The sequence below is a fragment of the Cyclopterus lumpus genome, chromosome 25, assembly GCF_009769545.1.
Source record: "Cyclopterus lumpus isolate fCycLum1 chromosome 25, fCycLum1.pri, whole genome shotgun sequence".
Taxonomy (NCBI): domain Eukaryota; kingdom Metazoa; phylum Chordata; class Actinopteri; order Perciformes; family Cyclopteridae; genus Cyclopterus; species Cyclopterus lumpus.
This window is the reverse complement of record NC_046990.1, coordinates 8,137,805-8,154,805: the sequence shown is the minus strand read 5'-3', so window position 1 is coordinate 8,154,805 and position 17,001 is coordinate 8,137,805. Positions and strand designations below refer to the sequence as shown.

General features: G+C 40.9%; 2 protein-coding genes across 6 annotated transcripts in view; one reads left to right on the top strand and one right to left on the bottom strand.

Moving 5' to 3' along the window:
* Positions 1-5,667, top strand: part of oxr1a (oxidation resistance 1a) — a 47,994-nt gene extending 42,327 nt beyond the window's left edge. For 3 of the 5 annotated variants that reach the window (XM_034529218.1, XM_034529216.1, XM_034529221.1), the window contains 6 exons: positions 475-555; positions 1,770-1,895; positions 3,762-3,914; positions 4,032-4,127; positions 5,182-5,255; positions 5,481-5,667. In XM_034529218.1, coding sequence (XP_034385109.1) covers positions 475-555; positions 1,770-1,895; positions 3,762-3,914; positions 4,032-4,127; positions 5,182-5,255; positions 5,481-5,616 — 666 coding nt within the window. In that variant the 3' untranslated portion in view covers positions 5,617-5,667. The other 2 variants (XM_034529217.1, XM_034529220.1) reach the window with 2 other exon arrangements.
* A 3,427-nt stretch (positions 5,668-9,094) lies between these two features.
* sqlea (squalene epoxidase a) lies at positions 9,095-15,453 on the bottom strand. The gene is made up of 11 exons (XM_034529105.1): positions 14,945-15,453; positions 14,292-14,550; positions 13,465-13,642; positions 12,924-13,020; positions 12,698-12,811; positions 11,767-11,938; positions 11,206-11,301; positions 10,817-10,959; positions 10,548-10,644; positions 10,298-10,385; positions 9,095-9,839 (listed from the first exon to the last, which is right to left on the bottom strand). The coding sequence occupies exons 1-11, from the start codon at positions 15,215-15,217 to the stop codon at positions 9,647-9,649; spliced, it is 1,710 nt and encodes a 569-aa protein (XP_034384996.1). The 5' UTR covers positions 15,218-15,453; the 3' UTR covers positions 9,095-9,646.
* Positions 15,454-17,001: the final 1,548 nt, after the last annotated feature.

Below are 17,001 nucleotides of genomic sequence, written 5' to 3'. Positions count from 1 at the left end.
GCCGTGCTCATAGTCTGTGTTGGTCTGTCTGGGCTGCAGTTGTGGATTATTATTCCTGACATTGGTTAATGTTCATGGACTTGGTAGTGTTTTGTGTGTGTGTGTGTGTGTGTGTGTGTGTGTGTGTGTGTGTGTGTGGAAGGGGGGTTGCATTTGGTTTAAGTTAACTTTTAGTCTAACTGAGCAACCAATGGTGGTGTTATTAAACGTATTACACAAACATGCAAAACGATGAAGTGCTTTTAAGTGCCCCCACCTTTTCTCTTCTTGTTAACAGGCCGTAAGCCTTTATTAGAAATTGTCTTTACATTTTTTACATCTACCTCCTTTTTTACATAAAGAGCAGTGTTAAGTTCACTGAAATCGCACTACCTAGTGCAGACCATGCCTTCCAAAACTCACCCTTTCCTTTCCCTGGCCGCCGATCGAGCTGGCAGTTTTATGTTCCACCTGTTCCTGTCTTTATACTACCAGGTAGTGTCTCTGACGGAGTACCACCGTCGGATTGATGCACTAAACAGTGAAGATCTACGTTCGCTCTGCAAACGACTCCAGGTGCCCTGACCAGCCCTGTCCGCCCCCCCCCCCTCTCTCTCTCTCTCTCTGCTCTGCCCAGCTCTGCAGCTGCCCGCACCAAGATGGTCTCCCATAGGCTCTAGCTGACTTCAGCTGATGTTGCATACCAACCTCAAAAACACAGGCTTTGCATAACATTAATCTGTTGAGTAGGTTTCATGAGTGTTTGGCCTCACAAAACCTATTCAAAACTTGCTATACAAGATCAATTGGGAATGACTTCTCAAACATTTGCCAAAACATTTTTTTTTTTTTTTTTTTTTTTTATCATTTCATTACAGAAAACTGTGATGAGGTTTTCATGTGACAGCAGCCTTATCTCAATGTGTCAGGCTTTCCGTCTTAGACTCGTCATGGTGTTTTCAGTGCGTCAACCCACTAGAACAGATAGGATCAATATGTCAATTTTATATAGGCCCCACAGAAATGGGTATTGTCTTTTTATGCACACGTGACCTGAATGTATAGAATATTTAAGGGGAAAGTGATGGTGTGAGGGCGTGGAAGTAAGACTCCCTTGACGGGGGGGGGGGGGGGGGAGGGGGTGAGTGAGTAATGTTTTCTGAGGACAATGCAGGTAGGCCCCATTTTGAAGGAGGCCTGAAACATGAGAGCATCCTAGCCACCAGTGGTGAAGCGCTCCACAATCAGCCTCTGTTATCGAGAAAGATAAATAACCCAAACAGTCTGTTGGTCGGAGAAAATGTCAAACTGGAGTGCAAATTATTCATTGGGTTGATTTTCCACATTCACTTTGCATTCTCCTCTCCCAGAAAGGGTCTCTGCCTAGTTCTGCCAAACCAATCAAAGTCGTCTGGCACCGGCAGACAGCAGGAAGATATTCAGCTGTCGTCATCAAACTGTTGGATTATCAGTGTGTCGCCAGCAAACACTGCGGTTTATAATTTTGGCAGGAACATTGTTCATTTAAAATTGTTGCTCAGGTTGCTTTGGTTAAAGGAGAGTTTCTTCATGCAGTGCCAGCCTTTATCCTAGAGCCGTTTAGTAAAACCGTGTTGTTACTGCTTTAGATAGCCTCACTATGTAGGAGTAGCCCGATATGATGCAAAACAAAATTGTAGGTTTATGACAGATAGCTGTAATTGAACCCATTCAGTGTCGGTGCCTTATTGAAGCCGACTGTTAAACCCTGTGCGTGTATATGCATCTCTGACATGTGCTTGTGTCTGTAGATCACCACCAAGGAAGAGGTGAACTCCAAGCAGGGCACGTCCATCAAGACGGAGCTGGAGCCAGAAACGTTCAAACCCAACCTCCGAGAATCCAGTGATCTCCTGGAGGCCGACCAGATAGAGAAGGTACAGACTGTTGCACAACCCTGCTCCAATGCAACACTGCTGTACATTTAACTATGTGCTAATGCACATTTAAAGGTTAAGGCAGGCAATCTTTTGTACTTTTCTTATGGTCAAAAGCAGAAATAAAGGGATCATACTAACTGCATATATCTTAATCCTGTGTGCCATAGTGTGACATTGTTCCTTTAATATAATTATATATTGTAATTAGCAAAGTTATTGAGAGAGGCTTATACATTTATGTATTTCTTTTTATGGGATTTGATTAAAAAAAATATATATTTCCAATAAGTATACTAGACTTATACTTGAAATGGATATACTTTATATAATGTGGTCTGTAGGTCATGTGGTTGGCTTGAATTCAAAGATGCAAACGCAGAGGACTTCCTGCTCATTTCTCTTTCAAATCAGTAAAAAAAAAAACTAACCGTCATTTATTTCTGGAGCTTCCTTTCAGGATTTTTTGTCTACCGTGCACTGAGGGGAATAAATGTGTTCACTGCTGTAATAACCATTTTTTTTTACATCTGTCGACCCTACAGTTGTTAAGTGGGAAGAGGAAAACATTACGCAGGAATAATAATATTTATAGATGGCATCATCAGCAGTAGGCGTCAGTGGGTTGTTTACACTCGACTGTTACTAAAATAAAATGTATGGTTAATATTCCTGAATTCCGGCCACATAGAACTACGAATTAACGTATGTTTTAAAAGCCATACAATAGCCTAAATTTAAACGGCAATAAAATTAAATAAAAAAATACAATGATTCAAGTTCCAAAAAATGTAGCTTATTAACAGGTTGAACTCTTCACAAGACATTCGATTACTAAATCACTTTTGTCCTATTCATTCGTTTTAAACACAGTATTTCTACACCGTTGCAGATAGAAATGAGGCTACTGCAGCCACCACGGTACTACTACTACTACTACTACAAATACTTTTAATTATATTGTAGCCGTAGATTCCAGTGGTGGCTGTGTCTGCTTGTGTGATCCAAACATTTCCAATAGCTCCTTAGCGTAGTTGAGTTTAAATTAATTGGAAAAAAAGTTGGATCTAATCATTTCTGCAATTCACATGTTTTTATAGCCAATTATTGTGCTTCAGTCTATATTTGTTGGTTTTTAGCTTTTCAAAAACATGTGATATGTGCTCTCCCGCTTATTGCACACTTCATTCATTAAATTCATAAGACAAACTAAGTTCATCCGATGAATCGCTTTATTCAAACTGAGAATTCAGATGAAGGACTTTTTCATTCTAGGAGGATGACTTTATTCTAAAACCTAAATGGAAGATATAATTATAAATTGCCAACGTGCAGCATTCCCTCATCACCCCGAGGACAGAGCCCGTAGCTCAAGGCCGAGGTTCATCTCCTCGTGGTGCGCTTTCCAACTGCTGGTGACGCCACTGCTTGTCTGAACCAACAAGAAAAATGAGCAGAGGGGCCGATAAATTATTGGAGAGCAAACAAACACTTTTTAAAGGCCCTTGTTCCATCCAGAGGAAATGGTGCAGCAAACTGTAATTCCATGTTTTAGTGAGTGTCTGTTTTATCTGCCTGTTTAAAATGAAGCCTGAACTGCACCGCTCCTCCAGCGCCTTTTATCTCCCCGGCCACCGCTGATCCTCCAGTCTGTGAGCGGCAGCGGGCGCTCTCAGGGAGGGCCAGACCTCTCTTTCTCCTGAGGCGACTGTGTGTGTTCGGAGCCCTGTTACTCTTCTCTAAACACCAGACGGTGTTAAAAGGTTCACCGCAGATGTAATTGAGCATTGGTGGCTGTGGCCCCTTTCTGTGTTTCATTTCCTTTTCTCGTCTTTTTTCATCCTCCCTTTTTTTCTTTATTCCCAGCTTGCCAGGAATCTCCCACCTCGGACCATTGGGTACCCATGGACGCTGGCCTTTGGCACATCAAAGCATGGCATGAGCATTAAGAGTCTGTACAGAGCCATGCAGGGCCAGGACACCCCGGTGCTCATGGTTATTAAGGACAGCGATGGCCAGGTAAGCTGCCAATTCAACAGAATGTAAATGGTGCACTGCGTCGGGACTTAAAGCGTGAATCACGTTCTAATGGTGTCAGAGTGGTGTCCCAATCGTACCCGTGTTCTCTTTCTCCAGGTGTTTGGTGCGTTGGCGTCGGAGCCCTTTAAAGTCAGCGATGGCTTTTATGGCACAGGAGAGACCTTCCTCTTCAGCTTCAACCCAGAGTTTGAGGTACATACGTTTTTAGATGTTGGTTGTTTGTATGTAAATTAGCCAAATGTTTGTTTGTTTCGCTGCTGATGGGCAGTGTTGGCTTTCTGCTAGTGCCATATTATTTTCATTTTCTGATGATGGATTTTATGGTGCTCCGTGAGATGTTCAAATCTTGGGATATTTTTTTTTTTTTAGAACCTTCTACATTTTTAATCTGTTGTTATAACACAAATGGTGACGAATTAATACTTATGCAAGGCACTGTCTTGTGTGACGCATCATGTAACATCATGCGTTCTGTGAATTCGCTTTTCTCGACGCATGTGACACCCAGACCCACTCTGGTCCTCACAAGGACTGTAATAAATATCTGTCTCCATATCTTTATACATGATACAGCTCATCAACTCCTGGGCATTCTTGCTTCTGCTCTCTTGTTGAAAACATTTACACTTAATGGACTCAAGCCAGAGTTAGTGAGATGAATTGGCTGAAAGCAACAAATTAACTGCACCGCTTTTCCCTGGAATTGTCTCCATTTTTCTACAAACAAGAACTTGTACCACAGGTGATACAAGAAAAACGAGACGCTCCCATAGCAATTCTCCACTTACTGGCTTGAATCTCTTCATTAAAGGGATAGTTGAAGCCGTATGAGGTACTCATCCACCATCACTTACAGTAGATGACCATCTGCACGCCTCCAGTTTGGGGAAGAGGACAGGAGCACCGAAACAGAAGTTATGCAATGATCTGCTGTGGAATTTTCAGTTTTAAGTACGCGCTATATATTATGTTGGATATTTTCGCTGCTTTACCTTGCCACCAAATGGCCTGAACTGAAGCCATTGTAGCCGTCGATGCTCTTTTCAAAGCCACCAGACTCCATTGATATAAACAATACTTCATAACACTCGGTGGGTTTGTTTGTGTTATTGTGTGACTTGTAACCCTGTAACACACCAAAGTCACGCAGCAGGTAGACCTGCATCTGTTCTGTTGACAACTTCTGGACCTACAATGTCAGCATTTAACATGTCTTCTTCCATGTGCTGTGTTGTGTCTGCAACAGGTGTACAAATGGACTGGGGACAACATGTTCTTCATGAAGGGAGATATGGACTCCTTAGCTTTTGGTGGAGGAAGGTGAGTCCAAGCTGCCTATTGATGTGTCAGAAATCAGTTCTAGTTTTAATTAAATCTAACCATGCAATATAGTTGAAAGTAGAGCAGCTAAATGAAATAATTATTTTTGAAGAGGCAGATCAATTGTGTTAATTGCCCAAGACTGTTTAGTTCTGAAGAAAGATGCACCAGCCCTGGATGAAAAGGTGTGTGACCCCCTGCTTAGTTTGTTCTCTTTCCCTTCAGCGGTGAGTTTGGCCTGTGGCTGGACGGAGACCTCTACCACGGCAGGAGTCACTCCTGTAAAACATTTGGGAACCCCATGCTCTCGAAAAAGGAGGATTTCTATGTTCAGGACATAGAGATCTGGGCGTTTGAGTAACGGAACAGTGAACCACAGGGAAGAAAAAAAAAAAAAAACAAGTCCTGCAAAGGGCAAACCGAGGGGTCCTCCTCCTTTAGAACAATGGCAACGCCCCAAAACTTAACTGCACATCACCAGGGCGCCCCGGGCCGGAAGCCAGCTATCGGATGCTTGTTGTGCGTTACTACTGCAGTTATTACGGAGCTTTTTTTCTTTGTGAAAAATTACCTTTGTGTGTATCTTGTTACAGCCTTGTGCAGCGTCTTTGCAGAGCAGGGGGAGTGTGTAAAGCAAATGTGGAATGATGGTGACGGGATTGTGGGATGAGGAGGAAATTAGGGGAAATGGGCCATCACCCTTCCTCTTACCTGAGAGCTGGTGAAGGTGGCGGCGGCTGGTGTTTGGGACTGCTGCAAGGAAAGGAGAACTGCACCACTGGCCCGGATAGTGTATCTGAACTTCACAGAACCTCAAGGAGTCCCCAGCACCCTTCTCAGACACCCCCCCCCCCCCCCCAGAACTCGGTTCATTCAGTAGATTGTTAGTCACTGTGCCGTCAGCATCGGCAGGGAGAGACCCGGTTAGAGGGAAGGAAACGAGACAAAAGTTGAACACATTCCATTACTCTCGACGGTGATGGTTGAGTGTCACATTTACGTTGTGATTTGTGGTAAAACACCGATATATGAGCCCATCAGCAGCAGGATAGGATGACATTTGACTTGGATAGGAGAGAATATTTGCTGGGGGGGGGGGTACGTTAGTCTTTTTACAGTACCGTGTGGGGGGTTGTCTTCTAGAGGCTCAACTATAGAGTATTGTGTATTGTCGTCCTCCTGTTGTTCACAGTCATAGCACACCGTCTGAAAGCACATAGCTATAATCAGATCACCCATCGTCGTGACGTTCTGTTCAGTGGGTGTACATGTGCGTCCAGCTAACACCGGCTCCTCTCGCAGGACGCTGGCTGTACTGTTTGTAGACAGTAACGTGTTGCAATAGATTTGTGGAATATGCAAATAACTGTCCTGTGACCTCAGCTACCTGTGCGGGCCGCGGCACTTTTGCCGCCGCCTGTCGGTCTTTCAAGAGAGAAACTTGTAAAAACTTTTACGTCTTGATACACGATTGCTTTTTTGTTCGTTCATTCGAAAAGCCTGAGACGTGGTTAACTGTTTTACATGCATATATGACAATTATATATTGGTATATATGATTATATATATATATATATATATATATATATATATATATATATATATATATATATATAATCATATATATTTTGCTATTAAGTGTGACAGTGATCTATTTGTGCTGATATTTCAGCTGTTACAATATAATGTATATTACCATGTAAATTAATGTTTAAATAGTAGATTTGTTCATATATATATGTGTGTATATATATATATATATATATATATAGATATATGTATGTGTATATATATATATAGATATATATATATATATATGTATGTGTGTGTGTGTATATATATATATATATATATATATATATATATATATATATATATATATATATATATATATATATATATATATATATATATAAATTATAAAGTGTGGGTTGCTTCTAGCACTTTAATCTGGTGTGAAAGCGTCACGGCCAGGTTATTATATTCTCTTAGCAGTAGCTGTACAGTACTTTTTTGTTTAGATCACTAAGATGTTAACTGTTAGTAGAAAGCTTGCTGCTACCAATATCAATAAGGGTATGCCCCAACGCTCTGTCTCAAAAGGAGGATTACTCTGGTAGGAAAGGGGGGTTGAATGTGGTGAGACATGGCAGCAAGGCTGTCAGGTGAGTCTCCATAGGTACAGGTAGGTATGTGGGTGGGTGGGTGATGGGACACGTGTACAGTACTTAAGGAGCGTTCTGCCCCCTTTTCTGGTCTTCCACACCAGTCTATGTCCTTGTGGAGAGTCACAAAGAATAAAATGGATAATTCTTCCAATTATTTCACCAGAATACAATGTATCAGTGATGTATAAATAACAATAAAGGTGAATTAATTGTTGTAAGCTGGGGTCTGACTGAATTAGTGATGTTTTTATTTGACTTTTATTTGTTTTACCTATTTAGCAGTCAGAGAAAGTTATTTCTCAATCTCCACAGGATACTATATATATATATATATATATATATATATATATATATATATATATATATATACATACACACACACACACACACTTGGTCACTGAACATCCTTGTAGATTTGTGTATCTGAGGAAGCTCATATGTTCAGTGACCTTGAAAGAAGCTTGATTTTCCAAATAATAATATACAGTGCCACTCAACGTGGGTCTTTGTTCGTATAAACAATAGTTGAAGAACGTGTTGGTATACAGCACATCAAATGTTTTTATAAGGTGAATTTAAATGACAATAATAGCAAACTAACTTTTTTTAATTGTCATTTTACCCAGCAAGTACTTTGTAGGCCTTGAGTTATATATATTCAACCTGCTCTGATCAGTGGCCGACTGCTACATTTATTGTTATAGATAGATGATGGGGGGGGTGGGCATAAGTGTTCCTACTGTGATTTAATTGAAAACAATTCAGATATTAAAAGCTGCAGCAAATACCAAATTAATTCTAAAAACTCTTGCAATCTTAACGATTGATCATGTTCCAGTATGCGTCTCCTGAATTCCAATGCTAAAACACAGCAGAGGAACTTTATCCGAGGCAGAGCAGAAACCGTCCATCTAACGGTCACTTGTCTTAGTATTTGTCCTGTAGGGTTAGTCCACATTACTCAGAACTGGTATATAAAAGCCTATTGTCAGATATTTTATTTGTAATAAAACAGGAAACTCGAGAGACACTTCTTGTCTGTCGAGCCAAGTGCAGGCACAGGTAAACGCACCAGTGGTGAATTACATGTCGGCACTTCCTCGGTGTGCCTCAGCACAGGACCAACACTGCCTGAGCATCACCCCTGACTGGTCCTGATATGAGCGTCAGTCCCCGTCAAGCACACACTTCCTCCAGGCGTGCTGCGGCACGTCTTTAATGACATCCAGAAGGACTAAAATAGTGCAGGGATCATGCTTTTATTTTTGTCGGCTGCACTGTCAGCAGTGTAGAAACCAAAACATGTCCATATCTCTCTCCTTTTTTCTATTTAAATATATATATTTATAATAATAAAAAAATATATATATTTATACAAAAATATATATATTTATATATATATTTATTTAAAATATATATATATATATTTATAATAAAAATATATATATATTTATACAAAAATATATATATTTATATATATATATATATAAATATATATATTTATACAAAAATATATATATTTATATATATAAATATATATATTTATATATTTATTTTTAAAAAAAAAAAATATATATATATATATATTTATTTAAAAAAAAAATATATATATATATATATATGAAGAGAGCCAGCGTATCAGGAAGGCAGGACGTGATCATTACACAAGGCTGAAAATATCCTGGATTATTTTATGAAATGCAACATTCAGACAGCTTTCTTTTTCATAACATCCCATCTGTGATTCTAGATTAAAAAAAAGTTATGCATTCTTGTAATGCAATATATCATCATTACAAGAGGATTCCCGTATTAAATACAGCAAAGATTAGCTCAGCAGGAAAATATACAGCAGTGACTCCATTGCAAAAATAATAATTATAAAATTCAGATGCCATGTTCCACATAGCGGTTCTGTTGAGCAGGAGTAATTTCCACAGTATTAAACGTCCACGAAGAACTGGGCTACACCAAGGCATTGTTGAATAATATGTCCCAATTGAAAGAAGGCATTAAGTAGGGCATTAAGACGACGCCATCTTCAGTCAGGCATGGGCACATTGTGGGAAATCCTCAACAGTCAAATGGCTTGATACGGCAACAGTGCTTTTTTTCAGCAGGGAGGGCAGACGACTTATACCAACATTTCGAGCTTTGTTGTGCTTCCAATTACGGCGTGACCGTGAAGACCACACACCGCTGTGTCCAGGTGTAGAGACGCCTTCAGTACACCAGGTACTTGAGCTCGGAGTAGATGAGTGGAAACATGACGGTGCAGGCTCGGTACAGGATGGCTCCGCTCTTGAACAAAGCTCGAGGTTTGGTGCACCAAGACTCGGACTTGAAGGTGATGTAAATCGCGTACAGTGCCACGGCGAAGAAGTGTCCGATGAGGGTCATGGGTTTGGGGGTCAACCTGGTAAAGATCACAATGTCATTAAGTCCTTTGTATTTATTATTGTATTTAAAAGGAATCATTTTGACATTTTGGGAAATATAAGATCGATACCACTCATGTCTGTACGAGGTAAGATACAGCACAACTAGTACGCTTTAGCTTAATGCTAGCATTAGCATAGCATTCTTGGAGCCTTGACGTCAATGGGAGGCTGCCATTGGAAGAGAAATAGTCAAGCTCGTCACATATCCATGTTTAATGCTAAGCTAAGCTAGCATGCTTTAGTTTTAAATTAAGGGTGCAGAGATACGAGCGTGGTATCAATCTTCTCATCTTACACTCAAAAAGTAAGCAAAGCAAAAAGCTTATTTCCCAAAATGTGGAACAATTCCCTTAACCCAAGAATGGATTCCATCATGCCATGTTAGGCGGTTCTGTCTATCCTGTTATTGTGGAAGACATTATTGATTGCTTACACTGAGAGGAGTCCAATAGGCCCAGCGATGCACTCTCCACCAAGCTGGAAGTACTGGAAGCAGGCTTTTCTCAGCTCATGAAGAGAATCTGGTTAACACAAATCAGGCACGTGAGACTCAAAATGACCATGAAGTGCTGTTTAAAAATAATTGCAGACTTTTATACTTTTGTAATGACATAATAATAATAATAATCATCTCTAATCCACTGTCATTGCTTTTAATCATGCAGAGGCAGGCAGTGACTTACTGTCTGTGGCTGCAAACAGCTCATACAGGGCTTGGGCCAACACATTCACCACGAAAGAATGTGATGACTTGCGTTGCCAGTGGAATTTTTTCTTTGCCTGTTGAGAAGAAAAACAAAAGTGCTCACCTACAGTAGAGGGAATAACAGGACAAGGCAAATACAGCTTCTACTTGCTGTCATACACGTACACAGGCCTTATTGTTGTCATACCTTATACATTAATAACCGTTTTAATGGATTATATTGAAACAGTGAGTTGTTGTGTTCACCTGCAGCATAGCCCTGTTGTCGTATAGATCCGGGATGTTTTCGAGCAGACTCCTCCAGATGCGAACATCGTTGAGAGCAACACTCATCCCTCCTCCCGTCAGAGGATGCCTCATGTTGTAAGCATCACCCAGGAGAAGCACGCCTGCAAACGACAGACTGCTGTTTGTCTCTCATACGAAATACATCACCAGTTGTTGTCAAGCATAGCATAACTTAGCATAGCATAGCCTTTTCCTCCAAAGCACATCTAAAGCTCACTAATTAACACATTGTAGCCTACTTTAGTTAGTTACACTAGTTATAGCCAACAGCTGTTTAGCTTAGCTTAGCATAACAAATGAAATCAGTTCAATAGATTCCCCCTGGCCGTCTAACAGCACTTTCGTACCTGGCTTGTTGACAGGGGAGGGAGGGAGGAAGCTGGCAGGCATGGACCTGAGTCGATCGTTCTGTAGTGCCCCCATGAAAGGCTCCTTTAAATGCTCTGAGAGAAACAGGGGAAGAGAGAGAGCAGGCTGCCGATCACTCAGATTGCTCTGTGCATGAAAACTCAAAGGTGCACTCTGGGCACATGCAGTGAAAAAGCCTTTTTCTTTTGGCGTCTGAATGTACGTTTTATTAATGCATCAGTGTGACTGACTTCGCCATTTCAGCCGGATCTCTGTCAAGGTTAGCACACCATGAATGTCAAATATGTATCCCCCTTGGCCACACACACACACACACACACACACACACACACACACACACACACACACACACACACACATCGGCACAGGCAGCACTGTGGATATGCTCCCACCTACCAGGATGTCTGGCATCACTGGCATTATAAAAATGCTTTTTATCATTCATCGTGCATAGGCCAAAGGTCATTTTTCATTCCAAATAATAACTTAAGAATAAAACCTCAGAGACTTTTTCCAAATGCATCTTGTGTGTCTTTTACCTGGCAGCTGAGGGTAAATCTTCTCAGCCATGTACTCTGAGAGGTTGCGAGGCATCTCCCCCCTGATGTCCACGAGTACTCTGGTGTCCGAGGAGGAGATCTGGTAGATGAGCACCGGGTTAGGGTTGGCCAGCACCAGCTCAGCATGGTTGGCTTTAAACTGCGGACAGTCCTGTGGGAGAAGCACAGTGAGCCGCTGGATTGATAACCTCTCGTTTCAATCAATACTTTGAGACTTTTTATACTCAATCACATATTAAATGGCATGTAACGTTCCAAAGCTAGTAAATGGCAAATGGACCTGTACTTGTAATGCTTTTCTAGTCTTCCGACCACTCAACGCGCTTTAACACTATATGACGTCATTCATCCACTCTTACCCTGATGGGAGGAGCTAAGGTTCCACTTGCACATCTGGAGTAACTAACATTCACACACCGTAGAATAGCTACGGGTTAAGTGTCTTGCCACACATCGACATGGACTAACGGAGCTGGGGATCGAACCGCCGATCCTCTGATTGAAGGGCGACCCTGCTCACCACTGAGCCACGGTCGCCCTACTAAGTATTTATTGTCAAAAGTATCACAGATTTGCAACTGGTGATTATTTTTGACTTATCTGCTCATTGTTCTCTAAATAAATTGATCATTCATTTTGTCTATAAAATCTCTCAATATGGTAAAAAAAATTTGAGGAATGATTCACACAAAGCTGGGACCAGACAATATTTAACAATATAATATTCTTCTTGTTTTTTACTCTTTTATCTTATTTCTGTTATTATTCTACTTGTTTTACTTATTACTGTGAGCAATGCTGCTGTAATCCTGTAATTTCCCCACTGAGGGACTAATAAAGGATTATTTTATCTTATCTTATCTTAATACATTACAGTGGGGCTATAGCAACGGCGCTGAGTGGTATTTACCTTCATGAGGCATCCAACAAAGTGAGAGGAGGTGTGAGCTTTACCAGAAACCAGACTCTTTCTGAACTTAGAGAAACAGCCGTCAGCCACAACAGTCAGCGGCGCATGGATTTCCTACAGGACACAGGTTCACAGTCATCGTACACCCCTTTGCATTAAATGGACTGTTTCTTTTCACGAGGTGAGGGGGGAGGGGGGGGAGGACACACAAGGCTCGTCTTCTCACCTTGATGTCCCCAGTTTCTTTATCCTTGTACTGCACCCCGGTTATACAGCCGTCCTCTTCCTGCAAACTGGTCACGGTGCCTTCTATGAATGTGACACTGGGGGGCGCAATTAGGCAGTTAGGGACATCGCCTCCACAAGCTAGAGTAGCCTGGGCAACATGACAGGAGAAAGCTACTGGAACAAGATAAATGCCTATTAGAAATATTGATTTGATTGTAAAAACGAGAGCTGTTTAGGCCCTTTGAGTTAACCATCAGTCTCTTTTCTACTGATAATAACTGATAATTTGTGTAAATATTGCTCCACATGAACCCAAATCTTAAATAGATTATATAAATTTGTAATTTCACCGTAGTCCTGTAGAACATGAACGTTTGGCTTAACAGGGCAGAATAAATTAGCAACCTGTGAACAACAGTGCTGTCAAAAACAATGCCATCCAATTAGCTAGTTGGTGTGTGTGTGTGTGTGTGTGTGTGTGTGTGTGTGTGTGTGTGTGTGTGTGTGTGTGTGTGAGACAGAGACTCTACTCTACTCACTTTGGCTGAGCCAGGGCAGTTCTCCTCAGGCCCATGATGAATCGACCGTGATGGAAAGCGCGTCCACACTTGGTTCGGTCCTCCCCCTGCGGGTAGGGGATCTCTACCTCTGTCCTGCTCTCCATGTCGTGGATCACATAGCCGCTCACCACGTGGGCATCCAGACCCTCCACTGAACCTGAGGGCAACACGTACGCGACAGGTTACTTTCACAGCACGCCGTCATCATTCACGCACTCGGCTTGCAGATAAAATGGAAGACATGTCTGGTACCATTCCATCCAATGACATTATTCAAGATGCATTTTACTGAAAAGCGTGAAGAATGGACATTTTTAAAAGGGGATACTGCATAAATATTACAGAAAATAACTTACTATAAAACAGGAATATTAATGTTGCTTTAAAGGTTTTTTTTTAAAAATCATTATAGAGTACGATGTAGTCCCTTTGAGCATTTAGGAAAAGATTTAAGGAATTCCTCATGAAGAAAGACTGCATAGAAATTCTGCCTTTCGTTGGCTAAAATGATGTGCTGATAAAGTTGTTTGAGGTACACATCATGTAACCCACTTAGATATTTACAATTTACAGTGATTTAGTCCAGACGGGTTAATTTGTTAGTTATTTAGACGATTAACAAAAATCAGCTGGGTTTTCCAGAGATTTGTTTTGGATGTGATGTTTGAGGAACTCCATTAAATAACAATGTGACAAGTAATATATATATATATATATATATATATATATATATATATATATATATATATATATATATATATATATATATATGCAGGTCACTGAGGGAAGCAGCTTCCATCACTGACCTTCCAGTCCAAGCTCTTTGAGCGCCCTGAATCCTCCAGGCTGCAGCAGCTCCCCCACTATCCGGTCAGGCTCTTTCAGGTCCCTCTCCACCACCGTCACCCTCCTCCCGTCCCGGGCTAGGACGGCCGCCAAGGCAGAGCCCAGGACCCCCGCCCCAACTATCACCACATCTGGCTCCGGGGCCACCGAAGAGCCAGCGGCCGAGGCCCTCGGTGAGGCGGAGGACTCTGTATCTACTCTGTTCCTTGTTCTCCGGCTCTGGAAACAAACGGAGTGCAGAGTCTCGTTACACACAGTGTGAAGTCCAAACTGAACTGTACTGTAAGGCAAACATTGGAAAATGAAAATTTGCTATACTTCATCCAATAACCAGCTACAGCTCTCTTATTTCAGTTGTAGTCTTTGGATATATATATATATATATATATATATATATATATATATATATATATATATATATATATCTTGTGAAAGTGCTAGATTAAAATTTGAGAATAGGAAATCATACTTTTTTCCAGGGATAAAGATATTACATTTTATATAAATTACTTCAGTTAAATGGGGGGGAAACGATACTTAGTCTCTTGTTTTGCTCTTCGTCTTCCTTTGTTCACATTATTAGACAAACATGTCGCCAGACGAGTTGGCTTACCTTTTTACAGCTGTTCTCCGTCTCCTGGCTCCTCTGTGTTGAGGTTTGGGGGATGAAATTGTTGATAACAGGTACGAAGGACAAGAGGCTCAGGGGCAAATGTAATACCTGAGAGACTCTGAGACTATGAAAATATCTGACGTACGACAGCAGCAGGCCGACTGTCAGAAATAAGGCTGCGGCCATTAGAAGCTCTTTGTGAGCGTAAGTCAAGACTGTGTTGGATTTTTTGTAAAGGTATGTGAAGCTGGCTATTCCCAGAAAGGCCCACATCTTTTGTGATTTAAAAAAATAAATACAAAGAAATATGTTTCTTAGCACTAGTGCTGAGAAACCGTTTTTTAAATTTTTTTTTTTACGGTGACAGACCACTACCACGCAATTAATAATTCCTCTTCATGGTGTTTCAAAAAAGCAAGTCGGACAACCCAAAACAAAAGGTTACTCCTTGGAACTCATGACAACTTGCTCACAGACAGTCGGTGGGATGCTGCGGAATATTTTATGATAATGAGAAACGCGCACTACTTCGGATTCGGTGGTCTCACGTCCCGCCTCCTCCGCGGCTCAACCCTCGAATCAGAAGTGACGTGCCGGTGAGCAGAGCTCACGCTATCCGTCGATTGGACAGCCGCGCCGGCTCTGCGCCGCCCCTCGGCCGCTGATTGGACGGTCTGCTGTTAGGACGGTAGTATGATGTGATGTCAGTGGAAAGGTGCGCGTTGCATTATTTCACAGGCGCTGAATGAGAAGTGAAAAGATCGTTCGTGTTTGACAGGATGAACCACTCTGGGCTGTAAACCTGGGCCATGTTTGAGCGCGCCTGTTAAATACCATAACTTGTATTGCTCCATCTACAGCTAGCAAGCTGTCACCATGGCAACCTAAGTTGTAGTGAGGGACAACAAAATAGGCAATATGTGTGCAGTGTTGTGTGCTCTAAAAAAACTCGAGTTTTTATAAAAGAGGAAAATGGCTGGTACAGCTAAGTCACTGAAGATGCCAATGATATCAAGGAAAACGTGCGGAGTGATAGCTCTTTTTAATGCTTATTGGTAAATACTTTTGTTTGACACACAAATTGGATGTTACTTATCTATAAACTGTTGGAGCTGTGGGTTGAATGCCCATAAATACTTTAAGTCAGTTATAACCTGATACAAAGCAAATTAATAAGCAGTTATTCCAAATAGTATTATTTATTAACATCTGAACTAACTTTCTAAAGGGACCAATACATATCCAGGATCTTCAGAAATGCAGCGATGACACATATAATAGTGGTAAGAACTCGTTAAAACAATAACAAGTTAACAATAAACAGAATAGGCTGGAGAGAATCATTTATTAATAATTATAAATCGTGTTTACAAATAGGCTATAAAAGGCCATCGAATGAATAGTTAAATTATGATGCCCACAATGACTTAAACACTTGGTGGCGTTTGACAATTATATCTGCCTTGAGGTTTTTAACAGCTCATAGATTTGAACTATATTTACCCAATAAGTAAATAAAGGCAGACCACAATAATATACAATGTTGGGTAGCCTTTCCACTCATGCACTTGGATATTATGTGATTATTTATTTGTTTTTATTATGACGCATGTGATTCATATAATAGACTGAACTGTGTTAGAGGGTAGTATAACATCCATTTATTAATGTAATACAATACGGTTTTCATTATTTGTGCTTGTTGTCTGGGATGAATCGGCCTGTTGTTACTGTAACCTTCCTGTGGGTGGCAGTCGAGGACCATTTACACTCTGACTGTCCTTGTAAATAAAACGACAACAATAAACTATGGTCTTTAAGAGTGTAGGATTATGACGCATTTGTTCTATTGCAAGGAATCCTTTCTAGTGTGGTTTATTTTATAGGATTTGTAGATGTATAAATTTCCCTAATTTCTCTTAAGACTTGTAACTATTAAATCAACTAGTAGTGGTAGTTGTAATAGTTGTCATTGTTGCAGCAGGAGTATTAGTTGTTGTAGTAGCTTTTGTGTTAGTAGTTGTTGCTTTGCCTCGTACTTGTACAAATGCCTATAG